The 25,253-nt window shown below is 44.7% G+C and overlaps 1 protein-coding gene across 1 annotated transcript in view; it reads left to right on the top strand.

Annotated features, from left to right (window-relative positions):
• The window catches only part of LRRC7 (leucine rich repeat containing 7), a 59,943-nt gene that overhangs the window by 16,017 nt on the left and 18,673 nt on the right, over positions 1-25,253 (top strand). Inside the window, exons 7-16 of the mRNA XM_059478124.1 lie at positions 1,454-1,517; positions 4,374-4,448; positions 4,912-5,056; positions 5,859-5,931; positions 7,463-7,592; positions 8,590-8,705; positions 14,418-14,487; positions 16,455-16,554; positions 18,622-18,746; positions 21,482-21,682. Of these exons, the coding sequence (XP_059334107.1) occupies positions 1,454-1,517; positions 4,374-4,448; positions 4,912-5,056; positions 5,859-5,931; positions 7,463-7,592; positions 8,590-8,705; positions 14,418-14,487; positions 16,455-16,554; positions 18,622-18,746; positions 21,482-21,682 (1,099 nt within the window). The remainder of the gene's footprint in view (positions 1-1,453; positions 1,518-4,373; positions 4,449-4,911; positions 5,057-5,858; positions 5,932-7,462; positions 7,593-8,589; positions 8,706-14,417; positions 14,488-16,454; positions 16,555-18,621; positions 18,747-21,481; positions 21,683-25,253) is intronic.

Genomic DNA, 25,253 nt, shown 5'->3' with positions numbered 1-25,253 from the left:
GAGTTCCAGGATTTAATAATTGAAAAGATATAATAGATATATATAAAATATTAAAATATATGTAACATAGATAATGTATAATGTGTGTAATAATTAAAATATTAGTTATAATAATATATGGTAATACATTTCAGTGGAGTTTGTTTCCCTGGTTTTGTGGGGTTTATTTCCTGTTCCTGTGGAGTTTATTTCCTGTTTTTCCAGAGTTTATTGCCTATTTCTGTGGAATTTATTTCGCTATGTCTGTGGAGAATATTTCCTGTTTCTCTGGGGTTTATTTCCCTGGTTTTGTGGGGTTTATTTTCCCGTTTCTGTGGGATTTATTTTCCTGTTCCTGTGTAGTTTATTTCCTATTTCTGTGGAGTTTATTTTCATGTTCCTGTGGAGTTTATTTTCCTGGTTTTTTGGGGGTTTATTTCCTGTTTCTGTGGAGTTTATTTCATATTTCCATGGAGCTTATTTCCTATTTCTGTGCAGTTTATTTCCTATTTCGGATGAGTTTATTTCCCTATTTCCATGGAGTTTATTCTGTGTTTCTCTTGGGTTTATTTCCTGTTCCTGTGGACTTTAATTCCTGTTTTTCTGGAGTTTATTTCCCTGTTTTAACAAAGGAAAAGTGACATTTTCTGGCAATAAAACACAGCCCAGCCAGGCTGAAATGCTGAACCAGGGCTGTGCTTTTCAGCCACAGCCTTTCAACAATAATCACTTTTACCTCTGGTACAAATTGCAGACATAAAATGGTTGATATTTCAGATCACAGCAATTAAGGCTATGCTAATTTTTTTATTAGGATCTGATTACCTCAGGAGGCCTCTGAACTGTTGTTGCAGTTCATGTTAAATGATTTAATTATTTTTATCCTCTTTTTTCACTGCATCCCCCCAAACCCAGCGTGGTGTTTGATTCACTTTGGTCTGTCAGGGCTTAAGGAGAAATTCTGCCCTTGGGATAAAACCCTGCTCCACTTTTGTTCATGGAAACAAAGGCAAAAATTGATTTATTAACTTTGAACTTGATTAAATCTGAACCTCAGAGCAGGGGACCTGGCTCAAGAGTCCAAACACTTTCTAGTGTTTTGTAAAAAAACACAGCAAATGCATAAATCTCTCTCAAAAAGACACAATTTCTGTTATATTGCATTTCAATCACTTATTGATATAACATGGGGCATTTTCCCAGAGCAAAAATCTACCAAGATTTTGTTTATTTTTATATGAAAACAACTGTTGCTGGTTTTTCAGTTCCATGACCTCAGTCAATGTCTCAAGGATGGAATATATTGTTGGAATTTGCATCAGCACCAAACTGGTGCAATTCTTTTTTTGCCATCAGTATCAATGCAGCTTTATTTTCCCACTAAAATATTTTCCTTTATTTTCACCCCCCCCAAAACCTGACCGATGCTTTGCCAGTTAAAATCTCATTTTGAGTCTTTGCCCACCTGTTCCAGGTCAATGCACAAGCTGACCCAGCTGGAGAGGCTCGATCTGGGCAATAATGAGTTCTCTGAGCTGGTAAGAAACGCTCCAGTTTTTAAGGGGAAACCTGGGGGGTTTGGGTGCTCTGTCCATGGGGTGTTAAACTTTTACTGGAGAGGCTTTGTGGGATCATGGCCCTGGGCAAGGGACACATTTCCCTCCAACCCAAACCAGGCTGGCATTCTGCAATTCCAGCAGAGGTCAATTCTGAACCTCATAAGGAATTTCTGCCCCTAACTCGTCCCCAGAATCAGAATTAATTTCCCTGAGACTGAAATATTTTGGGAATTTTCCCTGTTCCCAGCACAGGGAGTGAGTGATGCTGTTCCTTGGGAGCCATGGAAGGGCAGGATCAGGGATTACAGTCCTACAAGGGAATAGTTCCTGTGGCTTTAGTTAAAACTGAGATAATCCCACTTCAAACAAAGCCTGAAATGTCACCTGGTGCTACAGAGCTGTAGCAAAGTCTGTACATCTGTTTTACGGAGCAGCTCCCACCCTGTTCCGGGCTGCTCATTTATTCCATGCAGGAGGAAAGAGAGGATTTAACTCCGATTTTTAATTAAAATCTTCAGCGTGGATAAACAGAGAGAAATTTTCGGAAGAGCTGTTTGGAATTTTAATTGTAGGAATTAAATCCTGCCCGAGTTCAGGGCCTCTCTTCTGGGGGTGTTTGAAAGGAATTGGACAATATTCCACATATTTCCATGGCAGCCCAGTGATCCCACGAGTGACAGATCCGGAGAGAGGTGGTCCCATCTTCCTGTTAGGCCCAGAATTCCCAAATTTACTCATTTTTCAGCCAAAATGTAGGAACTGGAATCAAATTCCAGAAGGCAAATGGGCCCAAGAGGCCAAGGCAGAGTGGGAATGTGCAGGAGAATAGAATGGAATGGAATGGAATGGAATGGAATGGAATGGAATAGAATAGAATAGAATAGAATAGAATAGAATAGAATAGAATAGAATAGAATAGAATAGAATAGAATAGAATAGAATAGAATAGAATAGAATAGAATGTGACTTTCTCAAAACTTCCTGTGAGTCTTCCATTCAGACTCAATCCCAGGAAGCTTTTCTGTGATCAGACCCTGGAACAGGCTCCTGGAAAGGGACATTTGGCCAATTCCCTGAATAATATCCTTTATGGTTTGGTCAGACTGAATTGGTCAGGGAGCTGGACTGGGTGATCAATGTAAAACCCTTCCAGCTGGTTCCCTTCTGTTCCTATTCCTATTCCTATTCCTATTCCTATTCCCATTCCTGTTCCTGTTTCTGTTCCTGTTCCTATTTTATTCCTGTTGCAATTCTATTCTATTCTATTCTATTCTATTCTGTTCTATTCTATTCTATTCTATTCTATTCCTGATGCTATTCTATTCTATTCTGTTCTATTATATTTCATTCTATTCCTATTCCCATTCCTTTTCTGTCCTCTTCCTATTCCTTTTCTGTCCTATTCCCATTCCACTCTATTCCAATTGTAGCAACCTCTGAGGAAAATGAGAATATTCCCCACACAGCCCCAAACCAAAGCATTTCTAAGAGAGACAAACAAGGTTTTAATGGCACTTTGATACCAACCCACCCATGTCTGGATCATGGTGTGCCATAATGTGGAATATCCCATGGTGCTCCACAATAATGGGAAATTCCATCATCCTGAGAAATCACAGTCCAAGGAATTCCCCCCATCAAAGTGTGCTCTGCACAGGCCAGGAGCAGGCCTTGAAGAAAGGTGTCTGCTAATGAGAGGGATTGAAAAGCAAATTAAAGTTGAGAGGGGAAATTATGATTATCCATAATGACCTCAGCCCGTGAACACTCCAGAAGGATAAAGAAGCATTAATCAGCCCAGGAACAAATAGTATCAAATGCCCATTAATCAATTCAGCCTGGAAATGAGAAGTGGTTTTAATCATCGAAGGACAGCAGAATTTCAATGGAATTAACAGACGCAAAATAAATCATCTTTAAAATGCTCACCACTAATTTTTAATAGGAGCTCATTAGGTGGAGATGTGGAAAACAAGGGTTGAGTTCTCCTGCTCATCAGCTTTGTTCTCATCTGCTGAGGCACCAGGAGCTTCTCCCACCATTCCCTGGGCACGTGGAAAATCAGATTTATTCTGGGAATGGCAACATTCCAAACCAGACCATGCAGGGTAACTCCAGGTCTCTCCTGGGGTCTGGGGGTCCATTTGCTCCTGCCTATGTTGGAATCATTCCAGGGCAATAGTTCTGCTTCCAAAGCCTGGTTTGGAATGGAATATTTAGTGGAATATTTCATGGAACATTTAATACCAGGTTCTGACAGGCTTTGAAAAAAATCTCTACAACCTGGGAGGGCAAAGGCAAATTCCAGGTGTTGGTTTGCTGTGGGAAATGTTTTATGGGAAAGGAAAACACTGCTGAGGAAACCTGGGAATGTTTGTGGCCTGGATTTGTAATTCTGGGATTTCACAGCTGTGAGGAGTGATTTGGGGAATTGCCTTTTTTAGCTCCTCTCACTGATACCCTGAAAAGAATGAAACAGATGAAAGTTTGATTCTGCAATTCCAGGTTTTATCAGTGCCCATTTTCTCCTGTGCGTTCTGGCTCCTGCCCGTGCCAGCTGCAGATGTTAAATCTCCCCAGGACGTGTCCTTTGGGCTCATTTGTTTTGCAGAAGGCTCTTAAATTTTACAAGTTTTGATAAAGAGCAGCAGTGGTTAAATTACACCGAGGGAATGTTCTCTTCTTGTCCTTGAACACCTGGAAGGCTGAGGTGGGGTATGAAAACCAAAGGGAAGTGAAGGGGAAGCTTTATTTTCTTAAGAAAATGTTGATTTTTATTTAACTAAAGACACATTGCTTTACTTAGCTGCCCATAATAATTTCTTCTTTCCTCAGCCTGAGGTTCTTGAACAAATCCAGAATCTGAAGGAGTTGTGGATGGACAATAATTCCTTGCAAGTGCTACCTGGGGTATGGACATTTATTTTAGGGAATTACTGGGTGATTTGGTGATTCCCCTGTTTGCCTGGCAGGGAGCACCTGCCTGTGCATTTGCTTGGGTGGGTGCAGAGAGGCATTAATTAATTCATTCATTAATTATAAAAGTTTTGGGATGGTTCAACACAGAAGAGCTCCACCTGCCTGGTGGAAGGTGGGAATTGGGAATATCCCTTGGATCTGTGTCCAGATGGAGAAGCACCTCAGCTGCATGCCCGGGAATGCCAAATCCCAGCAGATTTAATGAATTTGGAGCACATTAATTAACCTGGGGGGGTTAATTTTGTTCCTTTGAGGCTGAGCCCACCCCGGCCCTGCCGGATCCGAAGGGTGCTGAGATAACTCCAGATCAGCTGGATTTGTGTGTTTGTCTCTAATTAACGCTCTAATTAACAGCTCTATCTGCTCAAGTAACTCTGTCTCACGTGCTATTAAGTCTATAGGGAAGTTAAAACAGCTCGTGTACCTGGATGTGTCCAAAAACAGGATCGAGACGGTCGACCTGGACATCTCGGGCTGTGAGGGGCTGGAGGATCTCCTCCTCTCCTCCAACATGCTGCAGCAGCTGCCAGATTCCATAGGTGAGGAGAGATCTGGCATTCCTCTCCATTTGATAGATTTTTTAAATATTTTTTTAAATTTTTAAAATTTTATTTTAATTTTGGAATCATGTGATTTTCTAATCATGGAGCGAGGCCTGCCATTAAATCCCAAAGGAGGCAGAAAAGGGTGTCTGGACAGTCCCATTTTGTGAAATCAGGAGCAGAATTCCCTCGTTGGAAGGGATTGGTCCACCTGGTTTGCTGTTTTGAGGAAAAGAAGCCAAGGAGGACAGAATTAATTTCATTTAAATGTAAAAATCAGTCTGAGAGCGATGATGAGATTGCTGTTCATTCACAGTGGGAAACAGAAATAAAAATGAAATAATTCAAATTATGAATTTTCTTTTTATTTTGACTGTTTTACATGCATGGAATTCCTGGATTATTTAGGATCACATCCCTCTGTCCACTGGGATATTTCCTTTCTGTCCCGAGCCTTTTTCTCTTTCCCTTTGAACACAGAACTGCAAAATTCCTAAATTTTAAATCAATTTAGTCACATTCCAACATGGATTGCTAATTAATGCTGCTAATAATTGACACTCTCACTGGGTGTCTTCTCCTCCTGTTTTCCATCTTGTTCTTCTACATCTCCCCATCAATCCCAGGATTTTTGTTCCATGGCCCAGATTGGTTTTCAGAGGGCATTTAGCAGGAACAAACTCATTTGGAATGATACTCCCCAAAACTCAGAGCAGAGCTGTTCAGGGTTGCCAACCATTGCTTATGGGATTCCAGGAGATCTCCATGGGAGCTCCTTATCCATCATTTCTTCCTGCAGGATTGTTGAAGAGACTGACAACCCTGAAAGTGGATGACAACCAGCTCACCATCCTGCCCAATGCCATTGGAAAGTGAGTCCAAGTTTCATCTTATTTTAATTAAAATGCCTTTTCCCTTTTGCTCAAGGAGTGTGGGCTTTCAAATAGAAAAGAAGACAAATACACTTTGAATTATGAAATAATTTCCAACCCCCAGGCTGTACCATTTCAATTTGGAGCATCACTTTTAATCCCGGGTATTTTTCAGTGCAAGGGGGAGGAAGGTGAAATATATCCAATTTTCCAAGAGGAAAACCAAAGGTTTGGGTGTGAATCAATCTGGATGAGCAGAGAAGTGAAAGCGGAAGAATTTGGGGGAAATCCATCAGTTGCCATGGCAACAGCCAGGAGCTCACAAGGATCTGGCTGTGGCCTCACAGGGATGGAGAGCTCCTAAAATATGACAGAAACTCTGTGGGAAAGCCAGGAGGATTCCAGGGGCTGGGATCATGGGAGGCTGTCTGCTGTGGGGTCTCACGTGGCTCTGCCTCCTTCTGCTGAGGTTGGTGGCTTCTGAGGGTTCCCTGGGAGGAACAGCAGCCTCTGCTTTCATTTGGCATCAAATCTGAAGGCTGAAAGATCTTTTTAATTAAGAAACCGAAATAAAGTTGAATTAGATACAGAGTGAAGACCCAGTCCTGCAGCTGAGGTTCCTGGGAATCCTCCAGAACGAGGTCTGTGGAAGGTGTGGTCAGAGCTAAAGTTCTTAACAAATCCTCCAAAACATTCGGGGAAAAAACAGAGAATCCTCTGACAAGTCCTAAGGCAGTGGACAGGGAGATGGGAGATTTTAGGAAGAAATAATTGGCTGTTATTTACCCTTATTCTGATTAAAGTACTTGAGAGTAAGAGGTGGAACGTGAGGAGCCAAGGGGGAGAGGAGCTGGGTAGTGCTCACACAACTTTCACTGGAAGGATTTTAATTTGCAGTCTCATTTTAGAAGAAGATTAGGAAATATTTCTTCAGAATATTTTAATGTACTTCTACAACCTGTATATTTAATGTGTATGTTTGTATATCTCACTCTGTCATGTGCAGTACATCCATATATTCCCACTGGAATAAATTCCCAGTCCCCCTCAGTGGTGTCTGGAGACCCAGATCCCAGACCTTCTACCTTAAACCTGTTACTTGGGTTAACAAACACTAAATTCTTGGTTCAATGGCCTTGGTTGCCCTGATCTCTGTCTGAAGTCCTTGGAATCCATGTTCCTCAATATCCCAGAAAATCTGAATGGTGGCATGGGCAATCCAGGTGGTCCTAAAGTGGGTTCCAAAAATCCCATTGTTACAGACTCCTGCCAGGGAAATGATGGGATGGTTTGGGTTGGGATGGCCCTCAAAGCCCATCCAGTGCCACCAGGGACACCTTCCACTGCCACAGGCTGCTCCAGCCTGGCCTGGGACCCTTCCAGGGGTCCGGGGCAGCCCCAGCAGATATCCCCCGACTGTTCCCTCTCAGGCTGGTGGAGCCTGGAGCTGGTGAAGCCCCCAGAGGTTTGGGGTTGTTAATTTGGGGATGCAGTCCCTGCAGAGCCTCTAACGAGGGGTTTGCCGTTCCAGCCTGTCCCTGCTGGAGGAATTTGACTGCAGCTGCAACGAGCTGGAGTCGCTGCCCTCCACCATCGGGTACCTGCACAACCTGCGCACCCTGGCCGTGGACGAGAACTTCCTGCCGGAGCTGCCCAGAGAGGTGAGAGCTGCTCCAGAACCCATTCCATCCCTGGGATGTCCCCTGGGAGCCACCATCCCTGCCCTGGGATGTCCCATGGAGCCAGCATCCATCCCATTCCATCCCTGGGATGTCCCCTGGGAGCCACCATCCCATCCCATCCCATCCCACCCCATGGATCCCATCCCATCCCATCCCATCCCATCCCATTCCATCCCTGGGATGTCCCCTGGGAGCCACCATCCTATCCCATCCCATCCCATCCCATCCCATCCCATCCCATCCCATCCCATCCCATCCCATCCCATCCCATGGATCCCATCCCATCCCATCCCATCCCATCCCATGGATCCCATCCCATCCCATCCCATCCCATCCCATGGATCCCATCCCATCCCATCCCATGGATCCCATCCCATCCCATCCCATCCCATCCCATCCCACCCCATGGATCCCATCCCATCCCATCCCATCCCATGGATCCCATCCCATGGATCCCATCCCATCCCATCCCATCCCATCCCATCCCATCCCATCCCATGGATCCCATCCCATCCCATCCCATCCCATGGATCCCATCCCATCCCATCCCATGGATCCCATCCCATCCCATCCCATGGATCCCATCCCATCCCATCCCATGGATCCCATCCCATCCCATCCCATGGATCCCATCCCATCCCATCCATCCCTGGGATGTCCCCTGGGATCCACCATCCCACCCCTGTCCCCACAAATGGATTCCAGCTGCTGGTGGAATTGTCTGGGTATGAAAGAGGTGCTTGGTGCTCAGACTGAGCAGTAAATCCATGGAAATTTGGGAATATCCCTGTGAGAAACCCCAGGCACTCCCTGAGGTTCCTGCCAGCCAGAAAATGTTGTTTTCTGGTTGAATTTTGGATTTCCTGCCTTTTGTGGCTTTCAGTAAAACCCATTTTAGGCGCCTCCCGACACAAAAAGTGATAATAAACATTCCCAGGTTTGGGGTTCCATCCTTTGGGCTTTTCCATTCCTGCAGATTGGGAGCTGTAAGAACGTGACTGTGATGTCCCTGCGCTCCAACAAACTGGAATTTCTGCCTGATGAGATTGGCCAGATGCAGAAGTTGAGGGTGTTAAATCTGAGTGATAACAGGTACAGTTCACAGCAATTTTTTTAGCCAATTTAAGAATTTTTTTTTAATTTAAACTTTTCCTTTGAGGTCATTATAAAGATACATTTCTCTAAAATATATTTTAAAATCAAAAAATAGAATTCTAGTTTTAAAATAGTATCACTAATTTATTTAAGCTATAAGGAAAGAATCTTGGTTGTTTTTTCTTAATCTTTGTGGTTTGGTCTCAGCTCCTTTGACATCCAAGGGAAAACTTCAAGAAAACTGAATAAGGCCAAAATCTGGATCTTGGTGTGTTTTAATAGCTTCAAACCCATTTCTTTCTTTTATCTCCTGCTGTTTCCATGCAAAAAAAAAATAGATATTGTCTATAGGTTTGTAATATTTAATGATTAAAATGCTGATACCCAGGGAACCAGGAAACAAAAATTAGTTATCTTGCATCCACAGAAATCCAAGGAACATTTTTCATTTCCTCCAGCAGAGTTTTTTTTTTTGTCAAACCCCAGATGGATTTGTCCTTATGCACAGGCCTGTGCTTAGATGAGAAACAAAATGCTTCAAATGAGCTGTTCTTGATCCCTGTCCTGTGCTGCCACAGGCACATGGAAAATCTGAATTTCCTTGGGATTTATCCGTGTGGATGTGCCAGGAGTGTGGTGATTTGCAGTGTCAGCACAGCTAGTGCAAGATGTGGGGGGTGAATTCCATTTTCTCTCCACTTGCCATCCACACTCAGCAAAAATTAGGGAAGGATTTCCCAGCCCAGTTTCATTGCTGAGATTCAGGTTGAACATAAAAATATAAATTACATAAAGCCATGGAGAACCCCCTGGAATATTGTTGACAATGTTTAAAATTCCTTCATTCAGTTCCATTCTGCCCTGCATCGCAATTCTGGGGCACAAATTTGTCCTGTCCCAAATCCAGTGGATTTCCAGGTGGATGTGCCCAGGGCTGGTGCCTCCTCTGCCCTGAGGGGACACGGGGCAGAGAACTGATCCAGGATTTCCTGGGAGCCAGGAATGCGGGGAACCCTCCCTGGCACGTTCAATCACCCTGAGCAGGGTCACTGCTCCCTTTTCCAACCTGGAATCCTGCTGGGAGTCTGAGCTGGGGGAGCAGGAAACTGTTGGGAGGTGTTTGGGGTTTTTCCCATTTTTCCCCCCAGTGATTTTCCTGCTGGTCCCAGGGCCATCCCTGGTGTGCAGGGACTGGCTGGGGTGGGACAGGGGCAGGCAGGGCTCCCCCCTTGCTGGGTCCCAGCAGAATTCCAGCTCCCTGCCCAGCTGGGAGGGGATTGGGGTTTCCACTGGGGGGGGAAGAAGATTGTGGGACCAGCATGTCAGTGGTGTGGAGTGGGACGTGGTGATCCTTGGGGTGGGATGTGGTGTTTGTTCCATGGGGTGGAGTGTAATATTGCATGGGGTGGGATGTGATATTCCATGGGGCAGAATGTGGTGTTTGTTCCATGGGGTGGAATGTGATATTCCATGGGGCAGAATGTGGTGTTTGTTCCATGGGGTGGAATGTGATATTCCATGGGGTGGAATGTGATATTCCATGGGGCAGAATGTGGTGTTTGTTCCATGGGGTGGAATGTGATCTACCATGGGTTGGGATGTAGTGTTTGTTCCATGGGGCAGAATGTGGTGTTTGTTCCATTTGGTAGGATGTGATATTCCATGGGGTGGGATGTGATATTGCATGGGGCAGAATGTGGTGTTTGTTCCATGGGGTGGAATTTAATATTCCATGGGGTGGGATGTGATATTCCATGGGGCAGAATGTGGTGTTTGTTCCATGGGGTGGAATGTAATATTCCATGGGGTGGGATGTGATATTCCATGGGGCAGAATGTGGTGTTTGTTCCACGGGGTGGAATGTGATCTTCCATGGCGTGGGATGTAGTGTTTGTTCCATGGGGCAGAATGTGGTGTTTGTTCCATGGGATGGAATGTGGTGTTTGATGGGATGTGATATTCCATGGGGCAGAATGTGGTGTTTGTTCCATGGGATGGAATGTGGTGTTTGATGGGATGTGATATTCCATGGCGTGGGATGTAGTGTTTGTTCCATGGGCTGGGATGTGGCAGCCGTGCCCGTCCCACTCCCCCTCAGTGGTGTCTGGTGACCCAGATCCCAGACCTTCTACCCTTAAACCTGACTGAATTGTGTTTAAACCTGGTGGAATCATCTCCTCTACTTTTCTGGAGTGGTTTGGGAAGGGAATTTTCCCAAACGTTTCCTCCTCCGTGGCTCTCAGCTCCAGTTGAGTTTGACCATTGCCCTGCTGAGATGCTGGGGTAATTCTTTTGCCATGGAACTTCCCACCTTAATGAAAACTAGAAAGTTCTGACATTCTGGATTAAGTTCAGACACCTTCTTAATGCTGTATTTTTAGTGATTTTTTTACTTTCTGTGATCTCAGCTTCACTTTCATCACTATTCCAGCAATCCCTGTTGTCCCTTTGGATGAGCCCACACATTCACACCAAAGAGAGCTGGGGCTCCCCTCCTGCTGGAGCATTCCTGTGTTCCCACAGCAGTTCTGGCCCTCTGCTCTTCCCTGGAGCTGGCAGAGGAGGGAGATCCCAGGAGCTCTTTCCCTGGAGCCCTTGGAAGAAGGGACACATTCTGCTCAGGGGAATCTGTGCCTGAGTCCCTCTCTAGTGAATTTTGGATCAGAGACAATGGAAATCCCAGATTCCATTCTGCTCAGGGGAGTCAGTGTCTGAATCCCTCAGTGGTGAATTTGGGATCAGGACCAGATGGAAATTCCATACTCCATTCTGCTTAGGGGAATCAGTGTCTGAGTCCCTCAGTGGTGCATTTTGGATCAGGACCAGATGAAATCCCAGATTCCATTCTGCTCAGGGGAATCAGTGTCTGAGTTCCTCTCTGGTGCGTTTTGGATCTCTGCTCTTTGCCACTACAGACCTTCACTCTGTTCCATGTCTTCTCCTCATCCCTGGATGCTGGGACTTGCTGATCTTTGAATTTCAGGATTTCCTCCAAGCTCCCATGTTGGAATTCCACTCAACCCAAGGCAATGCCTCCAGCTTTCCTTCCCCATGCCCACCCTCTAAGTTCTGTCCAAACTTCTCATCTCCACACCTGGGAGTCCTCTCTCCCTTCTCTTCCCATCTCCAAACCTTTCCAAAGGGAACTTTTCCAGGATTCTCTTGGCTCTGCCCAGCAGAGCCAGCAGGGTTTGGATCTGGATCCTGGAGGTGCCCATGGTGAGGTGTTTGTGCAGGAGCAGCTCTGTGGAAGCTCTGGCAGCTCCAGCTCATCCTGAATTTCTCCCTGGGGCGGCTGCTCAGCCTCAGGCACTCTGGGGAGTCTGGAAATCCCAAATTCCTTGCCAGTGACCGGTGTCCCTGTCCATGGGTAGCCACAAACACCTTGTCTCCCATCTGCTTCTCCTCTCTCCTCAGAGTCCTTCCAGGTCTGAGCCCTGTGAGTGAGAGGTAGAATTGTTAGAAAAGTCCCTTTGGGCTACACTTCCCACAGAGCCTCGGTTACTGGTAAGTGACCTTTCTTTTAGTTCCAGATTGTTCTTAAAGAGCTGAGAGAGGCCTCACTTCTGCTCTTCAAAGGACTGAGAAACCCACTTTCTATTCCTAAAGGGGCTGAGAGAAACTCCCCTTTCTATTCTTAAAGGGCTGTGAGAACCCCCATTTCTGGACCTAAAGGGGCTGAAAGAAACCCCCATTTCTGTTCCTATATGGACTGAGAGAACCCCCTCCATTTCTCTTCCTAAAAGGACTGAGAGAAATCCCTCTTTCTGTCCTAAAAGAGCTGAGAGAATCACCCCTTTCTGATCTTAAAGGGCTGAGAGAATCCCCCTTCCTGTTCCTAAAAGAGCTGAGAGAATCCCCCTCTTTCTATTCCTAAAAGGGCTGAGAGAACTTCCCCTTCCATTTCCTAAAACAGCTGAGTGAATTCCCCATTCCCATTCTTACAGAGCTGAGTGAATTCCCCTTTTCTGTCCTAAAAGAGCTGAGAGAATCCCCCCTTTCTGTCTGTGTTCTGGGGTCACTCCCACAGGAGCCAGAAGAGCTCCTCATTCCTCACCATCCATCCCCACAAACTCCATTCCCTGTGTCCTTCCCTCCTCCTGGTCAGGAATTAGGATTTAGTCAGGGTGTTTGCACTTGTGTTGCTACAGATGAAGAATTTTCCTGCGCTGCACAATTTAAAAGGAAAAAAAAAATGTGTTAGAAAAAGAGGTTGGGGCTTGGCTTGGCTGGAAATGCTCAAAGCCCAGCAATGATTTTGGGTGCTCCCCATCTTTGATCTCGAATTTGAGGTTTTTTCTTTCAAAGACTTTAAAATCAGGCCTTGTTTGACGTTTAAAAGTTGTATCCAGGGGTATTGGCACAGCAAATGAAAAATGCAGAGCTCTGTGATTTGGTTGGGAATGGAACTGGAAAATCGGCACGGAATGGTCTTATCCCACATGATCCCAAGGGCTGTGGCCAGTTCTTCTCCCTCTGATTCCAAGCTCTCCACCTGAGATCCCTGGAGAGTCCCAGTGCCCTCCCAGAGACACCTTTCAATCCAGTCCTGACTTTGGTGCTCAATTCTGAGGTGCCCAGAAACGAGGGAATCACTTCTGTGGGATGGAGGGCCTGGGTCTGGCACAAAAGGGCTTCTCCTTCTGGTTCTTCCAAAATCTCATTTAGGATTTGCTTTTTCCAATGCTCCTTTGGTCACTCCCAAAAGCTGGGAGAGCCTCAGTCCATGGCTGGCCCAGGCCATGTGCTGGGAAAGAGCAGGGCTGGGTGGGAAATGGGGAAGGAATTGTTGGATGTGAGGGTGGGGAGGCCCTGGAATGGAATTCCCAGATTTGCCGTGGCTGCTCCATCCCTGGGAGTGCCCAAGGATGGGTTGGAGCAGCCTGGGATGGTGGAAGGTGTCGATGATGGATGGGATGGCATGGGATGGGATGGGATGGGATGGCATGGCATGGCATGGCATGGCATGGCATGGCATGGCATGGCATGGCATGGGATTTGAGGTCTCTCCCAACCCAAACCACCCTGCATTCCGTGATTCTATAAAAACAGCCTATCCAGTAGGAGTCATGGGAAAAAAATTCAAGGAAGATTCCACAAATATCCTGCCATCCATTCCCATTCCCACTCCCAGATCCCTTTTAGGAAACTGTGTTTAAATGTCTCGTTAAAATGCTGATTTATTTTTTTCCCCTGCTCCATTTAATTTTGTCATTTAGGTTCACTATGAATATTTATATTATTTTAATCTTTGGTCTGACATTCCAACAAAAATGAATTTTCCATCATCTTGGAATATTTCTGTTCCAAACCTCCAGTGTCCAATAAAGGGAGCTCTGTGAGTGACTCTGAGGTCCCTCTAAACCTCCCTGGGACCAAGATTTTTTTCTTTTTTTCTGTCTTATATGTGTAATTTTATTACACTATAACCAAAGGAAAATATCAGTTTCTCCTCAGTACCAAAGGATGTGGGGTCAGCAGTTCTACCTTCCAAACAGAACTCTTAATGTGGAATATTAATATGATTAATAATAATAGCAGGAATAGCAACAACAGGAACATGGATAAAATATTGCATTTTTGTAAAATTGATTTTAAAAGCAGTGAAGTTATATCTATTTCAGTGTGACAAACATGCTGCATGTAAATCTTTAAATAAATTACTTTGGAAACGAAGGATTCACCTTGTCCCAATATTCTCCTTTACAGACTGAAGAATTTGCCCTTCACTTTTACCAAACTCAAGGAACTGGCAGCCTTGTGGCTTTCTGACAACCAGGTAATGCCTTTCAATATCCCCATTTTCCTTAGGAAAGGGGCTGTCAATGAACCCTGTCACTCAATTCAAGATTTAGAAGAATTTTGGAAGGGTTTGCTCCCAGCCCAGCTGTAGATTTCCATATCCAGCCATAAATCCTGTTGGGTGTCACTTTTGACCATGGAAAAATAATTTTGCAGGATTTATTTCACCAGGATCAGCTCCTGCCTCCTTACCAAAGTAGTAAATAAAGGGCAAAAGTAGCAGGGGAGTATTTTTGAAGCAGAAATTCAAGATGTTCGTTCCCAAACTCGCTATTATCCTGTTCCCACCCTGTGCTCCATCTGCTCCTCTTCCCTTGGCTTCCTCTTCCCTTTTCCCACCCATTCTCCCATCCCTGCACATTTTGAGCTCCACTGCAGTCAGGGAGAGTTCAAACAAGTCAAAGCTACACGGGGACTCTGGGTCTTGCTTTGGAGAAAACTCCTTTTTCTGTGCCTTTGAAATCTGAGGGGGCCCTGCTTTGTTCCAGGACTCTGGTTTATGGCAGATATTCTTTGGGATTCTATTTTAAACCGAATTATGCAACAGGAACCCTGAGAAATACAACGGTTCCAGCAGCAGCTGAGCCCTAAAATAAGTCTGAAATGTACATTTGGTTTTAGAGCCGAGCCAAAAATGTGAAAGCTGAAAGGGTGGGTAATGGAAAATTATGATTAAATTTTTATGTGTTAAATGAGGATTCTTGGGGGTTTTGCATTTAAAATTTTGCATTTTAAAAAATAACATTGCCTGGCTGTGCAGCCCAGGCACAGAACACCCCCAGCCCTTTAAATATACAACATTTTCCAGCATTTTGACTTTCCTGTGGCACTGGAAGGATTGATTCCCACTCTCTGGGCTGTGACAGTCACTCCTGGGCCAGAGTGACTTTGGGTAGAGCAAAGCAGTGATCAAACATCCCCAGCTGCAGTCAAACCCAGCAGGAACTCCCAGGGAATGCTCCTTGGGAATTCTGCTGTGCCCTGCACCAGGTTTACTCCCAGGTGAACTGCCAGCCACCAGGAATTTACTCCTCATCGTTAATTAACTCTTCATTAGGCCTGGCTTAAAGCGCGTCCCAAGGGGTGTTGAGGTGTGCAGTGCCAGGTGTGCTCCCTGATCCTTTCCCCCGGAGCAGCAGGCAGGGTTCCCCATGCCCTCACGGCTGGGAATGCCAGGAATGGCAGGGCAGGCACAGGAGGCTCCACTCTCCTCCTGCCCACGGGGAATTTGTGTTCCTGCAGAGCTGCAGCAGCCTGGGGCTCCCTGGGCAGGGGGAGCTGGGACTGCCCTGCTGCCAGCAGCTCATGCATGGGTTCCCATTCTGGTGGTGGTGGTGGTGGTGTTGTTATTGTTATTATTACCATTATTATATTGTTGATATTATTATTGTTGTTATTGTTGCTATTACTATTATCATTATCCCGTTATTATTGTTGTTTTGTTGTTGATGATATTTTCACGTTATTATTAATAATAATAATAGAATATTAATGTAATATTACATTATTAATTATTATTATTATTATTATTATTATTATTATTATTATTATTATTATTATTATTATTATTATTATTATTGATGTTGTTGTTGTTGTTATTCCGTTTGTTCTGGTTGTTCTGGCTTGTTATTATTGTTATTATTCTTATTATTGATTATATTGTTATTGTTGTTCTTATTATTATTATTACTATTATCAGTATCCCATTATTGTTGTTATTTTGTTGTTACCTCGTTGTTGTTGTTGTTGTTGTTGTTATTACTACTACTACTACTACTATTATTCTGGTTGTTCTGGCTGTTCTTGTTATTATTATTGTTGTTGTTGTTCTGGCTCTTCTGGTTGTCCTTTCTATTATTGTTGTTATCACTGTTATTATTGCCGCTATTATTGTCGCTATTGCTGTTACTGCTCTCCTCACGCCGTGCGCTCCCTCTGCCGCAGTCCAAGGCGCTGATCCCGCTGCAGACGGAGGCGCACCCCGAGACCAAGCAGCGCGTGCTCACCAACTACATGTTCCCGCAGCAGCCCCGCAGCGACGAAGGTAAAACCCCGAGCTCAGGGGGCCTGGGGCGAGCCTGCCCCTCTGACACCCCACGGCCACGGGGACACCCCGGCCTGCCCACGGCATGGGTCCGGGCATTCCTGGGCTGCCACGCCGACAGTTCTGACTGACGCTCTCAGATTGACACTTTGACACTGACATTTCTGATTGACACTCTCAGATTGACACTTGCACACTGACATTTCTGACTGACGCTCTCAGATTGACACTTGCACACTGACATTGCTGACTGACACTCTCAGATTGACACTTGCACACTGACATTTCTGACTGACACTCTGAGATTGACACTTTGACACTGACATTGCTGACTGACACTCTGAGATTGACACTTTGACACTGACATTGCTGACTGACGCTCTGAGATTGACACTTTGACACTGACAGTTCTGACTGACACTCTCAGATTGACACTTTCACACTGACATTTCTGACTGACACTCTGAGATTTACACTTTGACACTGACATTTCTGACTGACACTGAGATTTACACTTTGACACTGACATTTCTGATTGACACTCTCAGATTGACACTTTCACACTGACATTTCTGATTGACGGTTTCAGATTTACACTTTCACACTGACATTTCTGACTGACACTCTCAGATTTACACTTTCAGTCTGATATTTTCTGATTTATGTTTTCACATTGACATTTTCCCATTTACATTTTCACATTGACATTTTCTGATAGACACTTTCACATTTACGTTTTCAGATTTACAATTTCAGATTGACATTTTCTAATTTACATTTTCAGACTGACATTTTGTGATTCACAATTTGAGACTGACGTTCTCTGATTTACATTTTCACATTGATGTTTTCTGGTTTACATTTTCACGCTGACATTCTCTGATTTACAATTTCAGGCTGACATTTTGTGATTCACAATTTTATACTGACATTCTCTGATTTACATTTTCACATTGACATTTTCTGATTTACAATTTCACGCTGACATTCTCTGATTTACAATTTCAGGCTGACATTTTGTGATTCACAATTTCATACTGACGTTCTCTGATTTACATTTTCACATTGACATTTTCTGATTGACACTTTCAGATTTACAATTTCAGATTGACATTTTCTAATTTACATTTTCAGACTGACATTTTCTGATTCACAATTTCATACTGACGTTCTCTGATTTACATTTTCACATTGACATTTTCTGATTTGCATTTTCACTCTGACATTCTCTGATTTACAGTTTCAGGCTGACTTTCACATTGACATTTTCAGATGTCAAAATTTTCAGATTTACACTTTCAGATTGGTATTTTCTGATTTACAGTTTCAGATTCATACCTTCAGCCTGACATTCCCTGATTTACATTTTCACATTGACATTATTTGATTCACAATTTCAGACTGACGTTTCCTGATTCACAATTTCAGACTGACATTTTCTGATTCACAGTTTCGCATTGACATTTTCTGATTTACGTTTTCAGACTGACATTTTCTGATTTAGAATTTCAGACTGACATTCTCTGATTCGTTGACATTCTCTAATTTACATTTTTCACACTGATGTTTTCTGATTTATGTTTTCAGAGTGACATTTTCTGATTTACATTTTCACACTGACATTTTCTGATTCACAGTTTCATACTGATGTTTTCTGAGCCACTATTTCAGACTGACAATTTCCCGATTTACCCTTTCACCCTGACGTTTCCTGAACCCCTTTTATTTCCAGAGAGGCTTTGCAGGAGCAGTCAGAGCCCAGCTCTGGGTGTGCACACCCCAGGGATTGCTGGCTCCAGGCAGGAGCTGGGAATGCCCATCTCCATGGGGTGGGGGCTCAGAGCTCCCAAACTGGGCTGGATTCAGACTTTGCTCCACTAAATTGCCATTTTCACACTGCCCCTCTTCTCCAGGGCTGCCCCAAGCCCTGGTGCTGCTTTCCACCACTCTGATCCCACTTTTATTCACAACCCTGCAGCGGTTTCTCAGTTTCCAAACAATGACCCGGGCAACGAAGCAGGAAAATCCATTTGGCTCATTCCCAGCTCCCTCTCCCATTCCCTGCAGATTTCCAGTCAGACAGTGACAGCTTTAACCCCACTCTCTGGGAGGAGCAGAGGCAGCAGAGAATGACTGTGGCCTTTGAGTTCGAGGACAAGAAGGAAGAGGAGGAGAATCCAGGGAAAGTCAAGGTGAGTGCTGCTGGATTTATTCTGGGATTCACTTTTTGTGAATGGGCAGGGTTCAATATGCAGCTCCTGAAATGAGCTGGGTTTGGGTTTTAATATCAGATTCCTGCTCTGTCCCAAAGGGAATTGAGACAGAATTACTGTCCAACTTTATTTACAGATTATATGTTATATATTCTATTCTATTCTATTCTATTCTATTCTATTCTATTCTATTCTATTCTATTCTATTCTATTCTATTAATTTTTACAGAATTACTGTCAACCACTGCTTTTTCAGGAATATTTGAATCCCACAGGGGATCCCATATTCCTCTCCAAGCAAAAGTCAACAAGGGCTTTGCAGCCTCATGGAAGGTGCAGTGGAAAGGGCATAATCTGTGAAAAATAAAGTTCAAAGCATGAATTTCCTCCCCCAGTTTTGTGAAATTAAAGTCACTGCAGAGCTCTTCATCAATCCCTCAATCAGCTGCATTGTCAGGAGGATATTTTCAAAGCTGTCAGCCTTTACCTGCCATGGAAATCGCTCTTTCTTGAATAATATCAAGGAATTATCCCACACTTCAACCCTGCAGATTTCTAACTGTGGTAGAACACCCAGGGTAAAATGTAGGGTCAGAGATAAAATCATCTGAGGAGTTTAAATTCGATTTTACTTCTCAAATTAACAGTTCTCTTGTCAATTGCATTTTAACACCCCATTGAAAACTTGGTGGAAATTCTTCATTATTCTTTCCAATATTTTTCCCAGTTGGGAATTTCTCTCCAGCTCCTGTGCCCAGAGCCAATGGACTCTTCTGCTTTAGTGAAACAGAAAATTAAGCCAAAAGCAGCCTTCACCTCACAATAAATAGATTAAAGTGGAATTTTACCCTGGATGAATTGCAGGTTTATGGGTCACGCATAGAAAACAGCATTTGGGAAAGTTTTCTGTTGTTCCACAACTTTTATCAGAATTTTCCCTGGGGGTGACATGGCTGGAGGTTTCAACATGAACGTTTTTAGCAGTTCCACCAGAGCTTCAAGGGATAAATTTAAATAAATATAAATTCTCAACAGGCTGTAACCACCAACACTGCAGCATTTCATAACAGCAGAAGAAGTTTTCACTTTTCATCAGGAAACTGAACTTTCAGCCAGACAGATGTTAAAATTGATTTGATAATTGGGGTTTTTCAAAAGCTTTTTTCCATCACGGATTTTGAACTCTGAAAATTCTCTCTTCGGGGTCAGGCTGCTTTTGATGTAGCCCTGGAATGGGATTGGCAGGGAGTCCAGATTTCCTCTGGGACGGGGAATGTGGATCCATCAGAGAAAGATCTGCATCCCACTGCTGGTGCTGTCCCCCAGCAGAGCTGCAGGAGTTTGGCTGTGTGATATTAACACTCCCAGGGAGGGGAAACTCCTGCTGCAGTCCCAGTTTGGGGTTGTCTGTGCCATCCCAGCCTCCAGTCCCTCCTCCCTGCTGGAATTCCTGAGGATTTGCTCCGTGCCTTGCCCTCACACCACGGCCTGAGCTCTGGGAGACACCAAGTGCCTCATTGGGCCACCCCTGAACACCATTGCATTCAGCCAGAATTGAAGCAGAGCTTTCAGTGCTGCTTTCCAGACTGCATCTGTCCTTTTCCTGTTGGAATTCTTTATCAAAAGTGACATCCCACTCACAGATTTTAACATTTTCTCTTCTACCCCCTGACGTTTATTCTCTCCTGGTTCGGGTCTGGATGCCAGCACTTGACACAGTTTTATTTACCAAATCAATCATGCTTTTGCCTCTGAAATATTCCTATGGACAGACCATTTCCAGCTAAACCCAAAACTGTGGTTTTCCTGCTCGTTGGGAATTTAAATCCTGCAGCTCTGGCAGGAGCTATTCAAACCAGCTCACCTACACCACCAGGTAGAAGCTGCTGTGTGATTGTCCTGGTTTAGGGCAAATTTGGGAGTGAACCCCTAAAGGGGTTCCTCTAGAAAAGCAGATTCAATTGGCCTCTCTTCCAACCAGTTCAGGAGAAAATACCTTTTTAAAGAAAAGTGGAAAAAAATATTATTAAACAATAAAAAACTGGAACCTAAACAATATTAAACTCCAGATCCTTTACCACCAGCAGGAATTTGAAGTTTCCCAGCCTCGTCATCCTGAGACGCTCTGGGAAAGCTGGGAGTTCAGATTAGTGGGGTTTTCCAGGAAATCTGTGTGTCTGTCAGTCAGCCAGAGCTCAGTCAGGCCTTGGGCACTCCCTGGAGAGCTCTGGGCCTGTGCTCCCGTGCCAGAAGAGCCACAGACACCCGGCTATGTTTGAGCATCATCCATCTCCAGCAGGCAATGGCTCCCAGAGGAGCAGCTCTGCTCTCAGCTGCCATCCATAATTCACATTAATTGAGTAGAGGAGCGTGGCTGAATTAATTCTGCATTTACAGCAGGGCTGTTTGGGAGGGTGTGAGGGGATGTGTCAGCAAAGTGCAGAGCTACCAACACCCTCCCAGGGGGACAGATGGGCTTGCAGGGAACCATTCCTATCCTTATTATATGGCACTGGGATTGCATTTGATGCTGCCAAAGAGGGAATGAGCAAATTTCAGTCCTGAACCCCTCAAACTCCCCAGACAGATCACCCAAACCTCAAGGGAAGCGCCCTCAGCCCCGAACCACAACCAGGCTTTCCTTTGCGCTCTGCTTCCATCCTGCATTCCTGCCTCCATTCCTAACCCTGCCTCCTCCTTCCCTGGCTGCTCAGGTGGAGATAAACCTCAAGCGTTACCCCACGCCCTACCCCGAGGACCTGAAGAACATGGTGAAGTCAGTGCAGAACCTGGTGAGCAAACCCAGCCTGGGCGTGCGGCCCGAGAGCGCGGCGCCCGCCGCCAGCGCCGACCCCACGGGCAAGGACAAGTACGAGCACAAGTGGCCCCTGACCCCCAAGGAGATCTCCGTGGAGGTACTGGCAAGCACCCTTGCTCCTCTCCAGAATTCCAGATGCTTTTTTTTTTATGGTTTTGGAGCCCCAAAGGATGGTTTGATCCACTGGGAACCTCAGGTCGTTGTCGGGGATGCTCAGCTTGCGCAGGGCCTGGCAGTTGAACAGTTGCTGTTCCGGGGGTTCCACGGGGGAGAAGAAATAAATCCATTTGGGATCCTTACTGACACACAATCAGCACAAACACCCCCTGGCCACAGCAGAATCCCACCCTCCCAGGGGGGCTTTTGGGAAGACATTCCCGGGGATTGTGGTATTTGCTGGGTCCCCAGGATGAAGGAGGAAATGATGACTCTGACTCCATGCTCTTAGAAGGCTAATTTATTATTTTATATAAAAGAATGCTATCCTAAAACTATACTAAAGAATAGAGAAAGGATCCTTACAGAAGGATCTTAACAAGATGCTAATTAAAAACTCCTGACTCTCTCCTCCGAGTCTGACACAGCCTGACCGTGATTGGGCATTGAGTCAAAACAATTCACACATTGGATAAGCAATCTCCAACCACATTCCAAAGCAGCAAAACACAGGAGAAGCAAATGGCAGAATATTGTTTTCCTTTTTCTCTGAAGCTTCTCAGCTTCCCAGGAGAAGAAATCCTGGTGAAGGGATTTTTCAGAAAATATGATGGTGACATTCCGCCTGTAAAGTTTTATGTTGAGCTGCTGGTTGCACTCAGGTTTAGATTGAGCTGCTGAGTTTCGTCCAGTTTTAGACTGAGTTGCTGTTTTTCCCAATGCTGCTGAACTTTTGGGTTGAGATCTCCCCAGCTGGGAATTTTGCTATGGATTTCTCCCAGCACTCTTCAATTTCAATGATGTGAGGTTGGCACAATGATGTGACGTAACAGGAGGATGGGCCCGGGTACCATTTCCATCCCATCCCATTTAATCTGTTAGAGACTCCTTGGGTCTGTCTGGCCCTGTGTGCCAGGAGGTTCTGCCCTTGGGATTATTGCCAGGAGCAGGAATCCAATTAACCCTGCCCAGAGTTAATGAAGGCAGCAGGAGGGCTCTTTCCTGTGCAGGGAGCAGCCCTGGATGCTGTGAGCTGCAGAATCCAGCTCTCCCTGGAGTGTTTGCCAAGCACAGGAACAAATTCAGCCCCACGATTAGTCCCTAAAAGCTGAATTCCTAAATCCTACAGCCCTTCTGGAGCTTGGTTCTCTCACCCCACCAAAGGAGGGGAATCCCTTCCCATGTGAGATGAAAAGCTTGGAGAGGTCTGCAGGAATGCCAGCATTCCTGGAAGCCTTTGCAAAGCTTTAATGCTGAAAAGAAATAAATGAGGAAAAATATTTTCCTTCTTTTTCGCTCCTTTGTTATCTGACCGTTGTGATAAACTCCTTGTCCTTGAAACATCCTTGTCTGCAGCCAGTCCTGAGGGTAGGAATTGTTCTCCCTCAGATTTCCATGGCTTTGGCACAAATATTACACATTCAGCTGGAGCTGCTCTCTCAGTGCTGACTTTTATTTGCAGTCAAACATTTTCATTCCTTAAAAAAATAATCCCCCAAAGTTTTCTCTTCAAGCTGGATTCAGAAGACTTCAACTCTAGGCACGATTTCAATTAGGACTAAAATATTGAAGTTAAATATTTAATTTCAATTAAAATAGCTAAGTTAAATCACTCATGTTTCCATCTAAATCTGAAATCTTCAATTCCACCACGATTCCTTTTTACTCATTAAATTCTCACTGTGTAAATCTGGTCCTTGAACCAGCTGGTGACTCAGGCCACGAGTCTTGACATTCTGCTCTTGTTGCTGAATATATAGAATTTATTTTGTATAATCTATCATTTGAACTTGAGTATTCTCAACAGCTTTCTGTGGGTTTTCATTATCCCTACGTGTTTCCACCTGGAATTTGATCCATGTGGCCGGGCAGAGGTTTTAGCTGTTTGGCGTCCAGAAATCAGTGGTTTGTTAATAATTGTTAAAATAACGTTAATTTTTTCAATGAAAACATGAGCATCCCAGAGAGCTGAGGGTCCTGGGAGCTGGCAGAGCCAGGGAATGCATCCATCGCCAGGGAGGAGGAGATGGCAGCGGCACCACAAACGTGGGGTGCAGCTGGGGACACATCCCTGGCGCTGTGTGCGTACAGGGAGCTCCCAGAACCCTGCAGAAAGAGCTGAGCTGCCGCAGCCAGAGCCCGGGGTGACTCCTGAAGTGCCACTGAAAAATGGGAGAGCAGTTCCCGCCCTGCAGAGCTGGGAGCTTCCCCTGTCCCCAGCAGAGATGAGATTTCAGCTCCTGAGTTGTGATGGGGGAACTTTTCCAGATTTCAGTTTCCCTGGGATGGAGTCAAGAGTGTAGCACAGCTATTCCAGCAGCTGAAGGAAAGAAAAGGGATGATCTTGTCCTTCCCAGACATTAGGGGGGGTTTCAGCTCCAATCAGGGTGGTGCAGACACATTTCCCTCTCCTTGGCTTCCTGCACAGGATAAAGCACGCGGGAAGTGTAGGCAGAGTGTGAATGGATTTGTGAACAATATTGGCCTGATTTCAGTTGTAACCCATTAAATAAAACATAATTAAGCTCCATTTGCTTTGCAGATAATTAGCAGACAAACTCAAGCCTCGAGTTAAAGTGCACTTTGAAATTGCAGGTGTGTTGTGATGTAGCTAAAGGCTGAAGGCAGTTTCTGATCCCAGGTAATTGAATTTCAGGTGCACTGCTCACTTTTCATCCTCAGATAAGCTGGTTTCTGATCTCTTTTGGCTTTTCCTGCAATTAATTTGCACATGTCTCTTCAGAAACTGTTTCTAAATAATGAAAGGGAGCATCTGGAATGAGGAGCTGCATGTCAAATCCACTGTACATCCTTCACCTCCATTCACAATAAGCAAACAATGTCTTGATTAATCATCAATTAAAACAAACCTCCTCATCAATCTAATTCTTTCTGGAAGATGTGAGTTTTGGCCAAAGAGGAGTCTGGGATTATTCAGGGAGTTGTGCTGCCTTTCCATGAGAAACAATGAGGAGTATCAGAATCAGCAAGTCAGGTCTTTACAGTTCCTGCTCCTGATGGGTTTGCATTGAGAATATCCCACATTTCCTCTGCCTCATCCCTTCCCAGAGCCCTGGGCTGCTCCAGGCAGATTCCAGGAGTCTGAGCATTCCAAACATTCTGTCCCTCTGGATTATAATTTAATTTAATATTTATAATTTAATGTTCTTGTGTCCTCAGCCTGAATATTTGGTGATATTTCTCTTGCCAGTTGTTTTAATGGTTTGTACCAGGAATTTTCTCCTCACCACAGTTCTGTGCCCTCTTCCTGCATCCTTCCCCAGTTAATCCTGAGGAATAAATCCTGAGGAATAATCTCCAGGCACCTACTCAACACAACTGCATTCATCTCTTCCCTTTCTCCTTGCAATTTTCTTCCTATAAGTGACCTTTTTGTTCTTCAGCTTGTAAGAAAAAGGTCCTCCTAAAGAGAGTGGAATTAAATGGAATATGATTTGGGGTTTTTACAGCGTATTTCACACATTCATGGCAGATTCACAAATGCCAGAGTG

This window comes from Ammospiza nelsoni, chromosome 9 (genome assembly GCF_027579445.1).
Source record: "Ammospiza nelsoni isolate bAmmNel1 chromosome 9, bAmmNel1.pri, whole genome shotgun sequence".
Lineage (NCBI taxonomy): Eukaryota > Metazoa > Chordata > Aves > Passeriformes > Passerellidae > Ammospiza > Ammospiza nelsoni.
This window is presented reverse-complemented; position numbering and strand designations above follow the sequence as displayed.